At 45.0% G+C, this 18,703-nt stretch overlaps 2 protein-coding genes across 7 annotated transcripts in view; one reads left to right on the top strand and one right to left on the bottom strand.

The window, feature by feature from the left end:
* The window catches only part of itgbl1 (integrin, beta-like 1), a 31,078-nt gene extending 27,910 nt beyond the window's left edge, over positions 1-3,168 (bottom strand). The window contains exon 1 of one of the 2 annotated variants that reach the window (XM_037487888.2): positions 2,877-3,168. In XM_037487888.2, the coding sequence (XP_037343785.1) occupies positions 2,877-2,968 (92 nt within the window). In that variant the 5' untranslated portion in view covers positions 2,969-3,168. The remainder of the gene's footprint in view (positions 1-2,876) is intronic. The other variant, XM_037487889.2, reaches the window with a different exon arrangement.
* Positions 3,169-4,934: 1,766 nt separating this feature from the next.
* nalcn (sodium leak channel, non-selective) overlaps positions 4,935-18,703 on the top strand; it is a 54,578-nt gene continuing 40,809 nt past the window's right edge. Inside the window, exons 1-11 of one of the 5 annotated variants that reach the window (XM_037488248.2) lie at positions 4,938-5,034; positions 8,148-8,268; positions 8,466-8,527; positions 9,180-9,320; positions 9,417-9,599; positions 11,510-11,593; positions 11,731-11,870; positions 11,976-12,104; positions 14,694-14,845; positions 15,789-15,931; positions 16,179-16,283. In XM_037488248.2, the coding sequence (XP_037344145.2) occupies positions 8,486-8,527; positions 9,180-9,320; positions 9,417-9,599; positions 11,510-11,593; positions 11,731-11,870; positions 11,976-12,104; positions 14,694-14,845; positions 15,789-15,931; positions 16,179-16,283 (1,119 nt within the window). In that variant the 5' untranslated portion in view covers positions 4,938-5,034; positions 8,148-8,268; positions 8,466-8,485. Of the gene's footprint in view, positions 5,035-8,147; positions 8,269-8,317; positions 8,528-9,179; positions 9,321-9,416; positions 9,600-11,509; positions 11,594-11,730; positions 11,871-11,975; positions 12,105-14,693; positions 14,846-15,788; positions 15,932-16,178; positions 16,284-18,703 lie in introns of those variants that run through there. The other 4 variants (XM_037488246.2, XM_037488250.2, XM_037488245.2 and 1 more) reach the window with 4 other exon arrangements.

Here is an 18,703-nt window from a genome sequence, read left to right as displayed (position 1 = left end):
CTCCACTTGCGTTTCCTTTTTTATATGTGATTTTTCTGTTATTAACCATATTCATATGTAATAATCTCAGACAAAGAACCGTGGACCAACGTAAAGTGTTGATTAATGGCTGTAAGACGGCGCTCAAACACCGTTTGACAGTTGGACAGCTCTAAACCTTGTATATTACACTTTTGACTTCTCATTTTGTTATCGAAGCTGTTTTGTTCATTGGAACAATCGTCTCTCCTCTTGTAGGCAAATACCTGAAAGATGTTGAAATAAGCCAGAATTTAGAAAAATATAAGCATATTTGGGTGTCATGATTTATATTGTTTTAACCTCTTGCAGGTTTCAGAGTCTAAAGCTTTAGGGGGAACTTAGGTTTGGGTCTGAGACTAGAGGGGTGGGACTTTTGAGTTTGCCTATAGGGGACATTAGGTTTGAAGTATGGTTATTCTTGAAAAAATGACCGACTCAACTTTTGCTTTTAGTTTCATACAAGACACGAACAGCTGAAGTCATGTGATTGTTTGACCCACGGATGACCCCTACCGCCCAAACAACGTGACCTACTGTTGAAAGACTTTGAGGGATATAAGGGAACAAACCAAGTCAGTAACACACACATCGTCAGTAATATATATATATATATATATATATACACAAATAGTACATTTTTGTCTGTTGTATTCCTTTAAGTTGATAAATCAAATGAGACCGTAACAGCTTCACCATTCATCAGGCTCCAGCTGCTGTTGCATATGCTTCACTTTTACTGCGCAGGATCTCCGTGTGAGACTTGTTTCATTTGGATGCTGTCTGACATTCTTTTTCTAATCTTGCCCTGCCAAAACTGTCCAGTTTGGGAATATTGGACATACTTCAAGCAGGTCAAATGTTTCTAACACTCCCACTGAAATTAAATAAAGTGTGTGTGTGTTCCCGCTGTCAAGGGGATTTTTATCAAACTTCCCTTTCACACAGGCTTCACCCACCGGGGGGCCTTTTTGGGCTCGACCACTTGCAGGCTCCAAGTTCTGGCCCTTTTGCTGCTGGAGAGGTAGCGGTTGCACCATCACATCAACAGCCTGGTCTCAAAGACAACCCTTCTCTTCCCTATCCGGCAGACCACCATCTGGTCTCAAAATACTTCTTACAGATGGCGAGGATAAGGAGGGGCATGGTGAGAGCCTGTCAGTCCAAATCCTTCACTCATGTCCGACTTTCCACTCACAACCTAGGGGGCTCTAGAGGGCTACATGGTGACAAAATGACAAAACCCTTTCAGAAGCTTTGATCATCTTCCTGTTGATGGCGCCATCCCTGTTGTGCCAGTAGCAACAAGCAGTTTTGGCTAAAAATACATAGAGGCTATTTGGTTGAGACGCCTCTTAGGAGAGTTTATGTTTCCCCTGGTAAGCATTGACGCAGCATGTTGCCTAATCAATTATGTTAAAGAATGGCTTATGACAAGAAGCATGAGAAGAAATATCTGCATGGCTGGGAAGCAGCATTCCTTAAATAAACAAAAGCAGAAAACATCGCAGGAAGCTAAAGCAAACTATTCACACATGGCTGGATCTGGACAGACGGACGGATGAGCCAAATGCAAATGAAAGAAATACCTGCAATTGGTACAATAGTTCTATTAAAAGCCTTTCATTTAAGTATCCAAGAAGCCGGCACACAATCCATATTGTTCAAATATGCTCCTTCTATGTACTCTTTTGAAGACATTTAATGAGCCAGTTAATGTTTTGTAGATGGTGCAGTCATTCAGCATTTCAGTGAAGTCAAGAAAATTTAAAAAACATAAAAATATATAAACAGCCGTGTCGATTTTTCTTTTTTATTGGTTTTCAGTTTTTTTGTAATGGTTGTGTATGCATGTAAGTCCCTTTGGTCGTTCTAAGTGCAAATGACCAAGTTTAAAGTGGGGTATTCTAATTGGAGGTAGGTAATTAAAGAAGTAAACGTTGACCTTGACATCAGCCCAGTAGTTCATGTCTTTACTCAAGTAACTCAACCTAACTACCTCAATACAACTTCATACTTCATACTCATGCTTAGGAAGCTGCTGTATTCGACTCATTGGGCTGCGAATGAGTCTGCATCGTGACCCGAGTTCTGCAAGTACAGGTGGAGCCCTCCACCCTTAATCCACCTCGCTTTGCCTGTGTTCTAAAAAACGTAACCCTCACTATTGTTTTGCACCAACTTCATTTTTTCCCACTGACACGTTGTTATGACGACACTCCTGGTAAAACAGACAAGGTAGGAGATGTTCCAAAATATTCAAAATTAGAAGCAAGGAAAACACGATAACCATGGGGACTCCGTGGAGCTGTCGCCCCCTGTGGTAAGGATGTGAGTGGTTTTGCCACTGCGGTCTAATGCTGTCTACTGTAACACACACAAATAATCACTAGGCATGCAAGGTGCACCTGCTTGGGGAACACCCCCACCGCATTTGACTTCAATTTGAATCATAAGGAAACATTTACAGATCTCATGACGAAGACGGACAAAGGACACGGTTCTTTTTTTCACATTTTAGTCCAGTTATCAGCTTCATCGTTTTTCACACTAGTTTACAACTAAGTATTTTGGTGACTTCATTAGAAAAGCCCTAAAAAAGTAAGGTATGTTATAGTTGAACTCTGGTTTGGGTTTTTGCCTGTGTGTTAACATATATGATGTTTTTCGATGATGGAAATAGACACTTGGCAGTAGTAAGTAAAACAGCATTAAGAAGCGCAAACTACACTACTAAACTTCCCCCTATCGCACTCTCCAAATGTTGTCTCTGTCAGCAACACTTTGCACCTCCCTCCTCCTTCTTGCTCTCTAAACTACCCCCCAAAAAACATTAACAAAGCTGTGTGGAAACTCACCTCACCGATTGTAACAAAGTGTCCTCCACAGCAGACAGCAGAATCAGAAACAACGGCACCGACATGGACTGCAGCGAGACCCCAGTGTGCATGTTTAAATCCCAGACGAACCTGGAGCAAAGTAGCTCGAAGGAATTTTTCTCGCCCAATCTTTCTCGCCTTAAACGGACAGGACAGGAAAGAGAGTGAGAGCGTGTGGAAAGGGAAGGAGGGAAAGAGCAGCAGGCTGGCCCTGAACTGGCTCGATCCCTTTAGAGGCCAACCGTTCTCCCCATACAAGTGCCTTTGATTAGTCTTGACTCTCAGACACAGGCAGGAGCCAGAGCAGGGGGGGAACTGCCAAAATAAAAAAATAAAAAGTTAAGTCACCAGTTTGAGATGTAATTAGAAGCAGACTATTTTTTGCCCCCCCCCCCCCCCCCCCTCCCCCCTCCTTCTTTTTCCAGAGTAAAAATCCCTTACTGCACTTTTGCCTCCACTTATCCTTCTGATGTAAAAGGCCGCTCCCGTGAAGGCATTTCAAGATGTCCCAGTAAGAAAAGCACAGGTGTGTGTGATGGACGTAACGGTGGCTGGATCCCATTAAGCGGCTCCAGGTCCACCGCGCCGCGCAGGCTGGATCGCCGTCTCACACAGATTCACCCCGACTGCCTGGGACATTTGGGTGGAAAATATACTTTTAAGCAACGCTTGGGCTTTTCGTGAGGAGTCAAAACGGAGTAGTTGCCACCAAACGACCCTGAAAAAAGCAACACGTTTTTACTCCAATCTGTGTTGAATGCCAACATGTATCTTTGTTAAGCTCTGCCAACCAATTTGAAATAGAGGGTAAGTTCCGCAATTTAGGCGCAATGCTTCCAAGTCCGTGCTTACGGTTTTGTAATTATCATATCATTCAAATCATGGGGGCAATTGTAACCCTACAGTGCATTGTTAACTTAATTTTGTACGCATTATTTAAATAACAACCACACACGAGACACAGACGGACCAATCAAATGTGGCCACGGTCATCAAAAAACACTTCAGTGGTAGTTCTCGCAACATAAAGGTCCACATTTGAATGACATGTATGTAAAAATCAATGGCAGCCGCACATTGTCATGCATGGTACAAACAGCATGATTTTCTTTAAACCAACCCTGCCTTTAATATTTTGCTTCCTCCATGCAACGGTCTGCACATTCTGTTCTCGGGCAGCATTCAAGCAGCGCAATGCAAGTGCAGGCCAAAGTAAGCAAAAAAAAAGCCCAGGGACAGATGCATCAGCTGCACACAGCAGGCTGAAGTGAAAGTTTCCTCACATTTCATACCACAGGATCTGTACACTGAGTTGACCTGACGCCGCTGTACTTAGGTCAATGATTTATGAGGGCTTGCATTGAAGAGTTTGGGCTTCGCTTTACCTGGCAGGAGGGGACTCCTCTCCCTCTCCAGTATAACCAACACAGTAAGAAACACAGAATGGAAAAACTTGAAAAAAAAGATGTACACACATTTAGTAAGAACATTTATTTCAGGGTTATTCATGATTTTGACTGGCAACATTGGGAAGATAGAGAACAATAATTCATCTATTTTTGTGATGACAGAGACGAGCCCCAATATATGAAATCACAGTAATAACACTGTATTCCTGCAGCAGTCTAGCGTTCGTACAGTCACCAACGTGGTTATTTAATACCTCCTAATATTCTATATTCAGGGGAGAAAAAGGACAGACCGCCATCGTCTATTTGTTCTCAGAACTCACTCTGACCGTTTATCCAGGGGCATGTTTACATCAGCATCCAGGTGCACGCAGGCACACGTGTTTCAATGTGACGTCATTACGTGAGCCATTTAACATGGCTTTGCACTCATATCATACATGCTCAACAAAAACAATAGAGGCCAAAGTATTTGCGAGGCTTCAATTGGTGATGCAATCATTTCAGAGAGCTGACGCTACCATGGAGACGGCAGCGCGCCCCCGCTGCACGCGCTGCTGCTGGTCCGTGTGATTGAAAACCCGCGCGCGCTCCCGCAATCTCCCCCCCCCCCCCCACCCCCCCCTACACACACACACACACATACACACACGGTCAAAACGCACCCGGAAAAACAGCTGATGTCATGGACGGGACGAGACACGGCGGATAACGGACACCCTCCTCTCGTAAGTGTCTGTTTTTCTTGGGTTGGACGTGAGCGGACACCCGGCGGTTGTTGCTCTCGGGATGCTGCCGACGTGCTGCCGCGCGCTAGCTTGTCGGTTCTCCCGGACGTGGGGACGTTGTCCCGCTCCGCAGGAGGCCTCGGTGTGATCTCGTCGCGCGTTTGCGGTGCCGTAAACGGTGTGCGCGTCGTCACATGTCAATGTTAACTTCGTTAGGACCTACGCGCGCCCGCACGACGTGCACACGCACCGTGGCTAGCTTGTTTTTGCCACACGTAGCACCTTAGCTCGTATCCGTTTCCATGGTAACCTTGCCTCCGAGGAACACTTCCACTCGGCTTTCAGTCCCGCTGTGGATATGCATCTCTTGATCGACACCCAGCTGCGTGACGCCATTTTACGGGACGTACGTTCGGCCGTTCGCCACAACGGCTGGTCACGTGTTGACAAGGCGGTTGAGCAGTTTTCCATTAGGGGCTTTTAAGGATTCCACATGCGTGTGCAATGGAGGCTGCAGGTCCATGTCGGGGTCAGCCATCCGTGGGGGGGGGGGGAGGGGGCAGTAGTACATACACTTGACTACTCTTTAGCCCGAGGATGACACAGGCATAACGATAATTTAACAGTAATCCAAAAGAAGGTGTCAATCATGGAGAGCAATTTGGTGGTTTTGTTTATTATTAGCTTTACTGTACAAGCTGCTCTTGTTCATATTTTGAAATCATGTGAAAGTGTCATTGTACCAATTTGTACCGATTATCACTCACTAATTCTGCAATGCAGCACCTTGTAATGACAGAAGTTTATTTTGAAAAGACACTGTCAGTGCTACATGACTGTATTGATACACAGTGGGATCAATAGTGCTCCATAGTTTGAAGCTCAGGTATTCTAGTCGTACAGGTGAAGCCCTCCGTCATATTGCCAGTTCTACAGACTCCCCTCAGCTCTATGGAGCATTGTGGTGTGTTTTAAGCTGTTCTCTTTTGGTGTAGACGTCCCAGAGCTTTACAATCTGTACATCTTCAGGATCAGGAATCAGGAATCAGGAAACGTTTATTGCCATAATATGTTGGACATACATGGAATTTGTCTTGGCGGTTGGTGCATGATGGAAGACAGTACAATAATGACAACATAGCAGCAATAAGATAAAAATAAAGTAAAAGTATAATAAAATATATGCTATAGGTTAGTACGCTAAAGCTAAAGCTATGGGTTAGTAAGTAAGAGGAGATAAGATAAAATTAGAAATAAAAATAAATATATATAAATAAATAAATATTTCTGTACCGTAATCCTCACATTAGAACAGCAAAAAGCCTTCAAAAGGAAGAAAAAAGGCAGAAGCATTCAAAAGGAAGAGATAACCCTGCAATACATGTCATGTGTACAGAATGACCAACGTAAAAGATGTGCAACGCTAATGACAGAAATTACTCAAATATCGAGAGTAGTAAGCCACATAATGACCATAATAACAGCTGGATGTAGTAGACTAACAAGGAAGTAATTTGACTGCTAATAATGATGCAGCAGTGGATCTCAGGCGGGACCACAGCAGGAACATTCATCTTTGTCCAGATGGAACCACTGTCCACAGAAACCTGTGAGGAGTGAGAGCACTAAGACTTCAGGAAAGAAGCAAAGTCAGTAATATGCGTTAAATGGGGACAGTAATCATAATGATGGTAGTAGCAGGGTTACGGCCTCTTGGACGGTCTAGGGGAATGGCCATAACACACACACCTAGACTCGCTGTGGTCAAGACAGGAGAGAATCAACCATAACATAATCTTCTTTATTGAACAGTTTAATAAGCAAATGACATCATGGTCTCAAAGGCCAAAATAATAAACAACCCCCCCCCCCCCCACTAACTAGACAATAAGAGTTCAGCTTTCGATTTTCAGCTTTCAGCGTATGATTTGGGCCGCGTTTTTTTTTCGCTTCCATGATACCGCCAGAGTGAACTCAAGAGTAAAAACTTCTGGGAAGAACTTTGAGTCTCCAACAAATACTCTCACAGTTACAATGAATCTACTCAGTGATCACATCCTGCGCGCGTGGCACACGTCCTCTCTCCAAATGGCGAAGTAATTGCATACTTTTCCGCCTATACTCCCACATAATAGCACTTAGACCCCGTAATTTAGTTTTCACTCTTCTTCATGTCTCCATTTGCATATGTTAAGTGTTGTAATTACACTGCTAAATTGCTTCCAACTACGTTGGGTTCATGCGAGCAGCTTCTTTTCCTGGTTGGAGCCTAAAAGGAAACAGTCACATGTTGTATCACTGATCCTAAGAAATGCTTCAGGGACAGTGACACGTGCTTCTTCCCTTTCTGAATCTTTCTTGTACATGTGTTATTTACATCTAAAAATGAGTTGTGTTGTTCTGATGTACTTTGACTAACTATTTTGCCAAATTCTATTTCAGTTAAGTGTTTTTCCTAAAGAGCTGCTTCAATCGAATGTAAAAGCGTTCTTATTGAGTGATGAGAGGGAAAAAGTACTTTCCTACAAAATGAACTAGATATTGCATTGAAACATGAAAAAATGGACACACCGCTGTGGTCTGCCTTGTGTACAATAAGCGCACAGCAATGTGGAAATGCATCCTTCTGTAATGCTGCACAAGGCATCGTTCATAACACCAATGATGATGTCAGAGAACAAGCCCGGCTTTTCAGCTTTCCCCTTTGGGTTAAAAGAGGAGGTATTATATGTCCGCCAACCAAAAAGAGAAATCACACAAAATGTACACTGTTGATTTGTATGTATGTATCTTGGCAAGTTTCTCAGAAACTAAAAAATTATGTCAATGTTACAAAATGCATGCTTTTATAGCACATGAAGGCGTTACTGAAGTCACTGCGCACCGACATTGCATCGCATTCATCGTGGCGCCAGAAGAACCACGTAAAGATATCTCCAAAAAACAGCAGAAACTACGAGCACGGCTTCATGCGAGAAAACTGTGTGGAGCGAATGAACTGCATGTGTGTTGCTGCAGCCGCACCTCCGCAGCACTTGTGAACCTGCTCTCTCCCCCCCCCCCCTCTCTTTGCCGCTCTTATGACTGCCACCATTCACCGCCCGCTGCCGCAGGACCTGCAGGCCTTTAGGACATTCTCCCCCCCCCCCCTTTGCACCTCTAGTCTGTCTCTCTGGTTGGTTTCTCCACCCCTCTTTTGGCCTGGGGATGAACGCACCAATGAGGAGCCTCACAGTGAGTCCCCCCCCCCCCATCTCTCTTTTATCCACAACGCCTGAGTCACTCACTCACTCACTGAGTGTGTCGCATATATGCCTTGATGTCAGACGTGGTGGGCATCGCTGTCTCCTCTGGGCGTACTGTAGATGTGGGTAGTGTACTGTACACCATATGAGCCATGACGTTGACTAACTGTTGTGTGTTATTTACAGGGTATGCCTGATCGCATGTTATGTGCAGTGCTGGAGCAATTTCAGCTTTACTTTTCCCTTTGGTATGTGCGCTTTGTCTCCATTCAGAGTGTCATTTCTTCTTGTGTTCTTGTGTTGAAACGGCCTGTACACGTTTCCATTTTCTGCACACACACGCACACAGACACACACACACACAAACACGGTGGGCACGGGGTGAAGAGCGCAGCTCGAGTCGGTTTGGGGCGCCTCTCTTTCGGGTGGTAAGTGGCTGGAGCTGTGAATGCACCCGCCCTGTGTTCCATGTGTGCAACGTTGTGCATCACGGTGGCCATTCAACAACGCAACACATGTATGGATCAAAAGTGAAAGTACACAACTTTGTTCTGGCAATTCAAGTCAGGGTAGTTTATTTTGCTGGCAGCCATCACCGGCAGAGATTACAATGGACACACGGCTTATTTTACATGTTAAATACCACTGTAGAGACGCCCTTATGCTAAGAAGTGCACTACTGTGTGTGTCTCTTTGCTTCATTTAAGCCCGCTTAAGAACATCTTTATTTAGGTCTGTGTTCCAAGGTGATCGGCGTCCTAAGACGCGGTTCAGCCCGACGCCCCGACTTGGATGCAGCCAGAGTGTTTGTGCCGTCTCCTCCTTTCCCATTTCTCACCGCGTGGTCTCCCCGCCTCCACCCCCCCCCCACCCCACCCCCCCCACACCTCCCTCTGCCAGATCCACTCTCTGTATAGCACGGCGAGCCCCAGCATGCTGAAGAGGAAACAGAGCTCCCGGGTCGAGGCCCAGCCCATGACCGACTTCGGGCCGGACGAGACCCTCGCGGACAGCGCCGACATCTTCTGGATCAACAAACCAGTGAGGACGCCGCGAGACGGCCCGCGTGCCCGCAAGGCCGCGCGTCGTCACTGCATTTGAAACCCTGCGGTGTGTTTTTTTCTCCCTCTCCTGCAGTGGGTGCACACTCTGCTGCGGGCCTGCTCCATCATCAGCGTCATCTCGGTGTGTATGAACACCCCCAAGACGTTCGAGCACTACCCTCCGCTGCAGTACGTGACCTTCACGCTGGACACCCTGCTCATGTTCCTCTACACCGCCGAGATGATCGCCAAGATGCACATCAGAGGGATCATCAAGGTACCCCGGCAGAGGGTCAGGTTGACGGAATTGGGTTGTACCAAAATGTTCATGTTTTTATCCCACGAAAACGGAAAAATTGCGCTATGAAATGCCAACAAAGGAAACTGGAACTGCATTGAGCTAAAGAGAGGAAATGCAGTTTCATCTTGACTTGGAAGCTACGTTGTGACATACATATGAAGTCCTTCCAGGCTACTGGAGAAAATTTAGCTAATCAATAGGTTTTTTTGGGGTATCTAAAAAAAAAAAAAAGTTCTTAATGAAAAGGTTATGGCCTGCTCTAATGAACAAATCCCTTTCGGATGCCAAAGTGTGAAAGTTAATATGCTCATCTCCAGAACGAAGTGGAGTAACTTCGAGGGAACACTGAAGTAGGCACGTTCAGTTTTACATCCCGAAACCGCTTCACAAGTTTTAGCAAAATGTAAATGATTAGGTAACAGCCACTTGATACCTCACTTTAGAAACGCAACCTCACTTGCGAGCAATTAGCTTAACCTTCACGTGCAGCGGCACGATTAAAGAGAAATCTGCGGTAGAACGATAATGTTCCTCAGAAGCATCCAGGAGCGGGCAGCTGGCGCATGAGAAGGCCCGTAATCACTCCCATAAAACGTGTGGCCAGCTCAGTTGACAGGTCAAGGATAACGGAGGACACCAGTGCAGGGAAAGCTACGTGTAAACATCTCGTCTTCTCCTTCTTTCTCTTAACATTCCCTTCAGTCCATTCGCACAGATGAAAACAGAACTTGTGTGTGATCTGTGTAGATGTTTAGACGTCGAGCTCCTATCTTGGTGCTATGCTGTAGTTCGGTGTGCCTGCACAAAGCAAAAGAAATGATGAGGATCCTCGCAGCCTGCTAAGTAATTGCAGGCTTGTGTTTGTGTCAGCGTGTAATCAAACACGGTCTAATCCGTGCACCGCGTCAGCACGCAGCCTCCTATTGGCAGCCTCTCTTCCTGTGGGAGGCTGACACCTTAAGAGCCCTTTCTCCCTCTTTCATTAAGTGGTAATTAAGTATCCCCCCCTTTTTGCGCCGTGGCATTTCAGTTTGTCCACACTTGATGATTCTTTTGTCTTTCCCTGTAAAAGTTCAAGGCCCGTTGGCTGCGGTCAGATTGTCAAAACGGGAACAATTCTTTCCGAGTCTGTTTGTTTTTGTAACAAGTGTGGGTTCTGGGGAAAGGGGTTCTGGGAATGAAGAGGCCCGCACAGGTGATTATACGATGGAGGTTTTTATTGTTTTCCGTTGTGCCCGATGGCTCTCCCGGTGATGTCGCTCGCCTCCTGATGTCTCTCCTCCTGGGGTTTTTTAAGCACAGCCCACAGTCAGCCTGTGCCTGATCATGATTGCTCTCACCTGGCGCCGTTCCCTGAGCCGCTCCCCCCCCCCCTCTCCCCCCTCTGCAGCCGAGCCAAAACCACGCCCCCCACCACAGTTTTCTTTGGATATTTCTTACCCCATCACTATTTCACACGGAAAGAGCAGATTTTTCCAAAAGGTGACGTTTGGAACTCCAATTAGGATCTGCGGTGGGATCCTGATGCACCTCTCTGTATTTTAGTAGCTCAGGCAAAGAAGCCCGATGTCGCTTTGTTTCAGTGCTCACACACACTCTTTGCTCCAGTCCGAAGGACCACGCTGCTTCCGGGTGCATCAGTTAACACTGACACGCCACCTGCTTGAATCCCTCCCCCGCGACCCCTGCCCCGCCTGGGGCTCGGTGCCCCTTGTGCCAACACAAATAAACACGTACACAACAGATAACAAAATAACTAAACTGATGAAATAGCTGCAGGGATGTCTTGTAAGTGTTAGAAAGCATCACCTCTCATCAAGTCCACAACCTTGCATATTTCTTGCCTCTGGCGCCCCGTGTTGATGCCTCTGTTTCTCTGTGCTCAGGGGGACAACTCCTATGTGAAGGACCGCTGGTGTATGTTTGATGGATTCATGGTGTTCTTCATCTGGGTGTCCCTGGTGCTGCAGGTATATTGCACCGTTATTTCTTTGCAGTGTGCCTGGACGGCGCTGCAGTAGCTTTTTTTCTTATTATTTCTTCTTCTTAATAAAAAGTAAATTAAATGAATTCATTTAAAACTTCTTAATGGTCCTCTTTGTGTCAGGTGTTTGAGATAGCGGACCTGGTGGATCAGATGTCTCCGTGGGGAATGTTGAGGATCCCCCGAGCGCTCATCATGATCCGGGCCTTCCGGATCTACTTCCGCTTCGAGCTTCCTCGCTCCCGCATCACCAACATACTGAAGTAGAAGAACACTGCGCGAGCATGGCGCTCCTCACTATGGCCCGCTCCATTAATGGATGTTTCGCTCACGTAAAACCAAACTGTTCCTTTTTTGCTCCTGTGCAGGCGGTCCGGGGAACAGATCTGGAGTGTCTCCATCTTCCTGCTGTTTTTTCTCCTGCTGTACGGAATCCTGGGCGTTCAGATGTTCGGAACGTTCAACCATCACTGCGTCACTAATGAGACGCAGAAAGGGTAGGAACGTCCTCTGATGAAATGCCTCACATTCCCGGCTTCAGTGGAAACGATGCATTGCATTATTTTCCAGTGAAAAGGTGTACTTAAGATAAAATGGGTTATAGATAGTGTACGCTGAGTGTGTTTTTCTTATTACAGTTCATGGATGAGGACCAACACTAACCAAGGCATCCAAGAGCAAAAACGCCATAGGGAAACACCGCTTATACATGAGCCTGAATGTATGCCGCTAGACATTAAATCCATGCATTCAGGGCTCTAGAGATCAATCCTCATGCATTCACGGCCAACACTTGGTCAACATGTATTGTAGGTAACTTTGCCATTGGGTGCACTGCACCCAGCTCCCAGATTCCATATTCCATAAGTTATATTGCAGCATATCACATGTTCTCCGTTTTCTTTGCTTGCTTTTTGGGTCTGTTAACAAATGTATTGTTTAACACGCAGCGAATTGCAATTTCTGGGCCGTGCACGATACAATCCGTTCCATTCTGAAACAATTTTTTAAAACCAGACCCGTATCATGAAGACTATCTGTGAAGGCGGGCTGTTGGTTGCAATTACGATGACACGAGGCAGAGGTGGAACGTCAGAGGTTTCTGACAGAGACAGACCTTTGGCCGTTTGGTCTTCTTAAAAATAACCTTGTTAAGCTAAACTAAAAGACAAGACCTAATTGGTAATATATATCTAAGATCAGACCTTACATCAGGTATGGTGCAATAATGGTGTTTTCCTTTGAGAGAAACAGCCCCCCCCCCCCGCTCATGCCACTGTAGTACATTAAGTGTGAAAGCTCAGTCACACAGTCACTGATAAAAAAAAATATTGCAAGCGTTTGAAGTTTACATTTTTTCCCACCCCACGTTGTGACATCCGGCTCTAATGAATTACAGCAAAGTAGCGATGGGTGAACTGGGTGTCAGTGTTGTAGTCTCAGATCTTCCTGATTCATTTGGTGTGGCCTTACACATACTGGCAGAGATATGGAATGCTCTGCCTGCCCCCTCATGGTCTGCTGAGTCTGCCTCTGTATTTTATGGTTTTGTTCTTTCATGTCATTCTATTGGCCCTAGAATGGACCCCTTTGTGTTTATTATGTCCTGTCTATTGTTAACCACAAAAAGTGCTGTGTAAATACACTTTACTTACTCACTTACTTACATTTTTATATTCAATTGGCTCTTTTTAAGCGGAGTAGCACCTTCTTTCCACATCCAATGGCGCTATGATGAATTATTGTGATTTCGCATTAGTGTACAGCACAATGTTGCAGCGGGATGCACAACAACATGCGTAAATATTTATTGGGATATTTAATGAACCGCCCTCATTTTGAATTGTCTTTATATAATTCTGATTCAGAGAAATGACCAATGTGTTCATGTTGGTTCTTTTAGGGAGGTGTTTGTGCATTTGTGTCCATTTTTGAAGAATCTGGTTTTAGTCATTGAGCTGAGGATGATAGTATGACACAGAGAACAGGGATCCCTGTGGAGATAAAAGACAGGGGAAGCGACCTTCGTGATTAAAGCCGCAGGCTGCAGGGAGAGTTGACACTCATTGTGGTAATTAAAGAATTCCTACATTGTCCAGCCTCTATGTAATTGAACTCATCCGGGTTCACAGCTACCCATCTGCCTCCCTTTATACAGCCTCGGCGCCAAAGGGACATGGCGTGTGCATCGCAATAACACCACCGTGTCACATTCATAGCTTTGACGTCACTTAGTAACGTTATTCCAAAAATGTGGTGAAATGGAAAAACAAATGTGCTACCTTTCACATGAAAGGGATTTGATAGGAGTGTTCTTTGGTGCGGTAATGGGGGGGGGGGTGGGGGGGGGTTATTTGATATGGATGTTAGATGAAAGCGTTTGGGATTTGTTGAAACACCTTTGTGTCGGCTGAGATGGGCAGGGCCTGTTGACAAGACCTCAATTATTCAAAGCATTACAAATCAATTTTGGTTTGATCAAAAAACAATTCTGCATAATTTGTTATCACAAACACGGTATTTATTTAATTTGCCTCACCAAATTATTAATATTGCGTTATTGCTGGACGTTTGGTCTCTCGTCCGAGGCTTCGTTTGTCTCCTCTTCACCAAGATTCATCTGAAAAGATGCATTAGTGTCATTCAGCCTTGGCATCGGATTCATTACCATGCCTCTGATTGCCCTTTGTGATAGCGCAATAAATTATCCCCTCTGATCCTGTAACCCTTAATAAACAATCAGTGTGAATGTCTGGACAGCCAATTTCAAGGCATTCATTTTCATTAGAGAAATCATGCAGCTCCAGGAACAACACCTGTGGCTGAAGACAGGGGGACAGTGTGTGTGTGTGTGTGTGTGCAGGCAGCAATCACCGGGGTATGTGTGCGTGAAATGTGCTCATTTTAAATGTGTAGCTGGCCATAAATATTGGACTTTTACTACCCCCACCCGATTTAATTATAGAGCCAATTATAATCAAATGTTAAAATGACACGGCTCACAATGGATGACTTGTACCGTCTCTTTCAAATATAATGGTTCCATTTACTTGTATTTTCTAATTACTGTTGCTTTCTTTGGTCAGCAATGTGACATGGAACAGCTTGGCCATTCCAGACACCCATTGTTCCCCTGATGGGGAGGGCTACCAGTGCCCTCAAGGCTTCAAATGCATGGACCTGGAGGAGCTGGGCCTCAGCCGACAGGAGCTCGGCTACAGTGGCTTCAATGAACTCGGTAGGAGCTGCTTCTGTGCCATGTATAAAGGCCCCGATTTTATTATTATGTGCAATCTTATTCATAACAATGGTTCTCACCTCCTAAAATGCTTCATTTAGGATACGGATTTACTATATTTATTCACACGGAATACTTTCCAAATGGAAAGAAACCCCTAAATAACAACTGCTAACATCTGGCTTTGGAATCAGTAACAAATGACTGTGCAGTAGTCACAGCTTTTTATTGACTCTGTCAGTAGTGGAAACTTGACATGACGTAGGTTTAAGCCAGTACAAAATGTATATAGCCAACAGGAGTTTTTGACCGTTGTTTTTATCAATGATAGTTATTACCCTCGACTCAAAGCCACCAGACTCAATGATGTAAGCAGCTTTCATTCAGACTCCACTATATCAACCTACAGCTCTTGGCCTTCACCACTACCCCAAAGAATCCGTAACCCAAGTTAGCCCTTGATTTTGTCCTCGTTGACTTGTAAATGGAAATAAATCATATGCGCTCATCAAAAACTCCATTGACAAAAAAAAATATTTTTAATGTTGATCGTTGTCAAAATACACTTAATCAAACCCGACAGAGACAAAGTGAAACTTTACGTCCATAAGCTAAATGTGATCCGATTTGTTCCTGAAGAGGACGTGCGTTGCACATGATCTCATCAGATTAATGAGCCCGCCGTCCGCTTGAGTCAGGATCCAAAAGTCTTGTCGTTACAAAGAAGGGAGGCTACCGGAGCGCTGTGTTTTTCCACCGGCTGTCAGAGCGTACTTTCATCACATCAAAACTCGAGGTGTTGCCTCTTTCTTCAAAGACTCGGTTTGAAGGAAGCCGTGATAATTGGCGCCAAGCGCACCGGGCCCCGACGGCCGACTCTGCCAACCTGCGCTTTTCATCTGAGTGCACATCCCTCCGACGCGTCTGTCTGTCCTCGCTCCAGGTACCAGCATCTTCACCGTGTACGAGGCCGCGTCGCAGGAGGGTTGGGTCTTCCTCATGTACAGGGCCATCGACAGCTTCCCTCGCTGGCGCTCCTACTTCTACTTCATAACTCTGATTTTCTTCTTGGCATGGCTCGTCAAGGTGAGAGCCAGTCCACCCCCACCCCCCCTCTCTCTCTCTCAGCGAACGGTTTCGGTTAATTGTCATAACCTAATCTTTCACCTGCAGACCCAAACACATCCCCTTGTTAGCGCAATGTTCTCTGGCTAATGAGAGCAGGAATGCCCCATCACGGATAGTTAAGGGAAGTCAAGAGACGGACCTGCCCTTTGCCATTTTATCATGATCGCCACAGCGGCTTGTTTTTCTCTCCTCCCCCCGCGCACAGAACGTGTTCATCGCCGTCATCATCGAGACCTTTGCCGAGATAAGGGTGCAATTTCAGCAGATGTGGGGTTCAAGGAGCAGTACCACCTCCACCGCTACCACGCAGGTACGACTATCACGCTCAAACTTCCTGTGGCTCCTTATCCTCACCTGATTAGAAACATCCCCCCAACTCCGGCTTTCTTTAACGCTGGTCATCTTGGCACAGAGTAAAGGACAAAAAAAAAAAAAGAAGAAAAAATGTCGTTCCTCAGAGTTCTGCTCATCAAAGCTGCATGAATTCTGGAGTCAAAGGAATGAGCTCAAATGCCTTTGGACAGGGGCGGCCTTCTTCACGGCCACGAGAGTGCGGCGTCATCAATAAATGCCTTCACTTACGTGAGAATCGGCCGCTGAAAGGTACGACAGTCGTCGGTTTTTGGTGCCGGGGGGTGGGGGGGGGGGGTAGAGAGTGTCCGCTTTGGCGACTTAAGGGTGGCACTGCTTAGTCTGAAATAGTTTGGATCGTGAGTTGACTCCTCCGAGTCTGAGGCCTGTGGAGTTCTGCCTGTAAACGGTGGATTTCCCTCCTCTTGTTAAGTTACAGTATGTCGGCGAAGGAGTGGTCCCGGGATTCTGTTCTCAAGTAAGTATGAGATGTGAAAAAGCGAAGGCAAAGGACAATGGACAACAGTACCGGGCTGTGAGCTCTTGATTTACCTGTGAAGAGGTTTGGGACTGAATACAGAATAGGGATAGGTTGGTATTATAGGGCGTTGGGGGTCACTCTGAGGATGGACCGAGACACAACCCTTTGGTGCTAACATACCAGAGGGTACGAATGAGGAGAGGCCTTATTTTGCACCGGGCTCACGAACCCTAATATGATGCACGTTTGAAGTGGAGGCGATTTAGTGTTGTCTTATTTTGTCTGCACCATTTTAAAGATCCTGAGCCACAATGTACATACCTGGTTTTGATCATGCTGGAGATCAAGCTGCTCCCAAACCATTTATTGCCAAGAATGTGTCACATAAAAGGATTTTTTCTTGTCGGGAACAATAAACACAAATGGTGCAAACATCAATAGACAAGTGAAAAAGACAAGAATAATGTACATATATATAATAAAGTTTTCCGTGTGTGGGATATTACATATAAAATAAATGAATGAATGAATCAACATGAGCCACTAAGTGAGTAACAACCCATGGTTAAAGTTAGCTACTATTTAAGACATTTGTATTCAAAGAGATTCATATTTATTTTGTGGAAAAGTACTATTTGCAACATCATGGGTCATACATGGAATTTGAAAGGCAATGAACTTGTCCATATATGGGTATGCACTAGAGAAGGATAATAGGGAATACTGACAGTAGCCTGGAAATATTTCAAAGTCATAAAGAAGTGATTTGGGTGCCGGATCAATAATGATAAAATAGGTTTGACAGTTTTTGAGGGCTACTTCTATATGGTATAAATAAATCAGTCCACACAGCTTTCACTTAGAAGTGGGAACATTTAGCTGTCTCTTAAATCTCCTTTCCAGTATGATCGTTGTCCTGATCGATGCTTATTTCTTTCATGATGCAACAGGCACTTGATTGCATCCTATATTCTTACCATAATACAAGCTGACACGAAAGGGTTGGGTGAGCTGGGTTTGGAGCAGGCGCAGATCCAAAGAGTGGGAGAAAAAGGGTTGCAAGTGACAGCTGAAAATGAAGAGACGCAACAGTTATGTAACATGTTTCAGAGCTGAATTCACAGAAAGTATAAAACATGACATGAGGTGTTGTATATACGACAGCAGCCAATTAAAATTCATCACTATTGTGGGTAGAGGCCTGGTTCTTGGTATTTTGCAAATATTTTACCTGGAACTATAAGCTATGGTCTATCACTGGGCCACATTTGAAATTATATATATATTATATATTGGAATTAATTAAGAAATGATATACCATCGAAAACAATTTATTACTATTACAATTAAGTTGGCCTGACAATCTGTGAGCTGGTCTTAGTTATTCTTTTTTTTTATGTATGTCATTTATTTATTAGGAATTATAGAACTTGGAAAGTCATGACACTAAAACCTTCTCCATCTTTGGTGATGCGAAGCCGGCTGGTGCCACTGGCGTGTTTATCCCGCCACGACCTTGAAAACAATTAGCCTTTCTTTCCATTATCGGAATTAATTGTTATCACATCGTCATGCCCCAATCCTTATCTTAGAGGGGGGGGGGGGACTAATTAGCTGTGGTGTAACACTTAACTGTCAATCACAGAGACTGAAACAACATGGTCTCTTCCTCCTGGAAGGCTGGTTGCCCTGGGAGACACAACCCATTCCACAATCCCCGTTCCTTAACTCTCCTAACTCTCACTGTGACTGATGAAATACCAATGGTTGAATACACATTTCCTCGTCTTGTGTTTTTTTTGGAGTTCAAATTAAGGCCTGAACTTGAATTAAATTGAAGTATCGTGTTATTATATCAACCCTGGCAGTTTGGCATCAAGGTTGGAGAACATATTTTC

The sequence above is a fragment of the Pungitius pungitius genome, chromosome 10 (assembly GCF_949316345.1).
Source record: "Pungitius pungitius chromosome 10, fPunPun2.1, whole genome shotgun sequence".
Lineage (NCBI taxonomy): Eukaryota > Metazoa > Chordata > Actinopteri > Perciformes > Gasterosteidae > Pungitius > Pungitius pungitius.
Note: the sequence above shows the minus strand (reverse complement) of the source record. Positions and strands in the feature narration are given on the sequence as shown.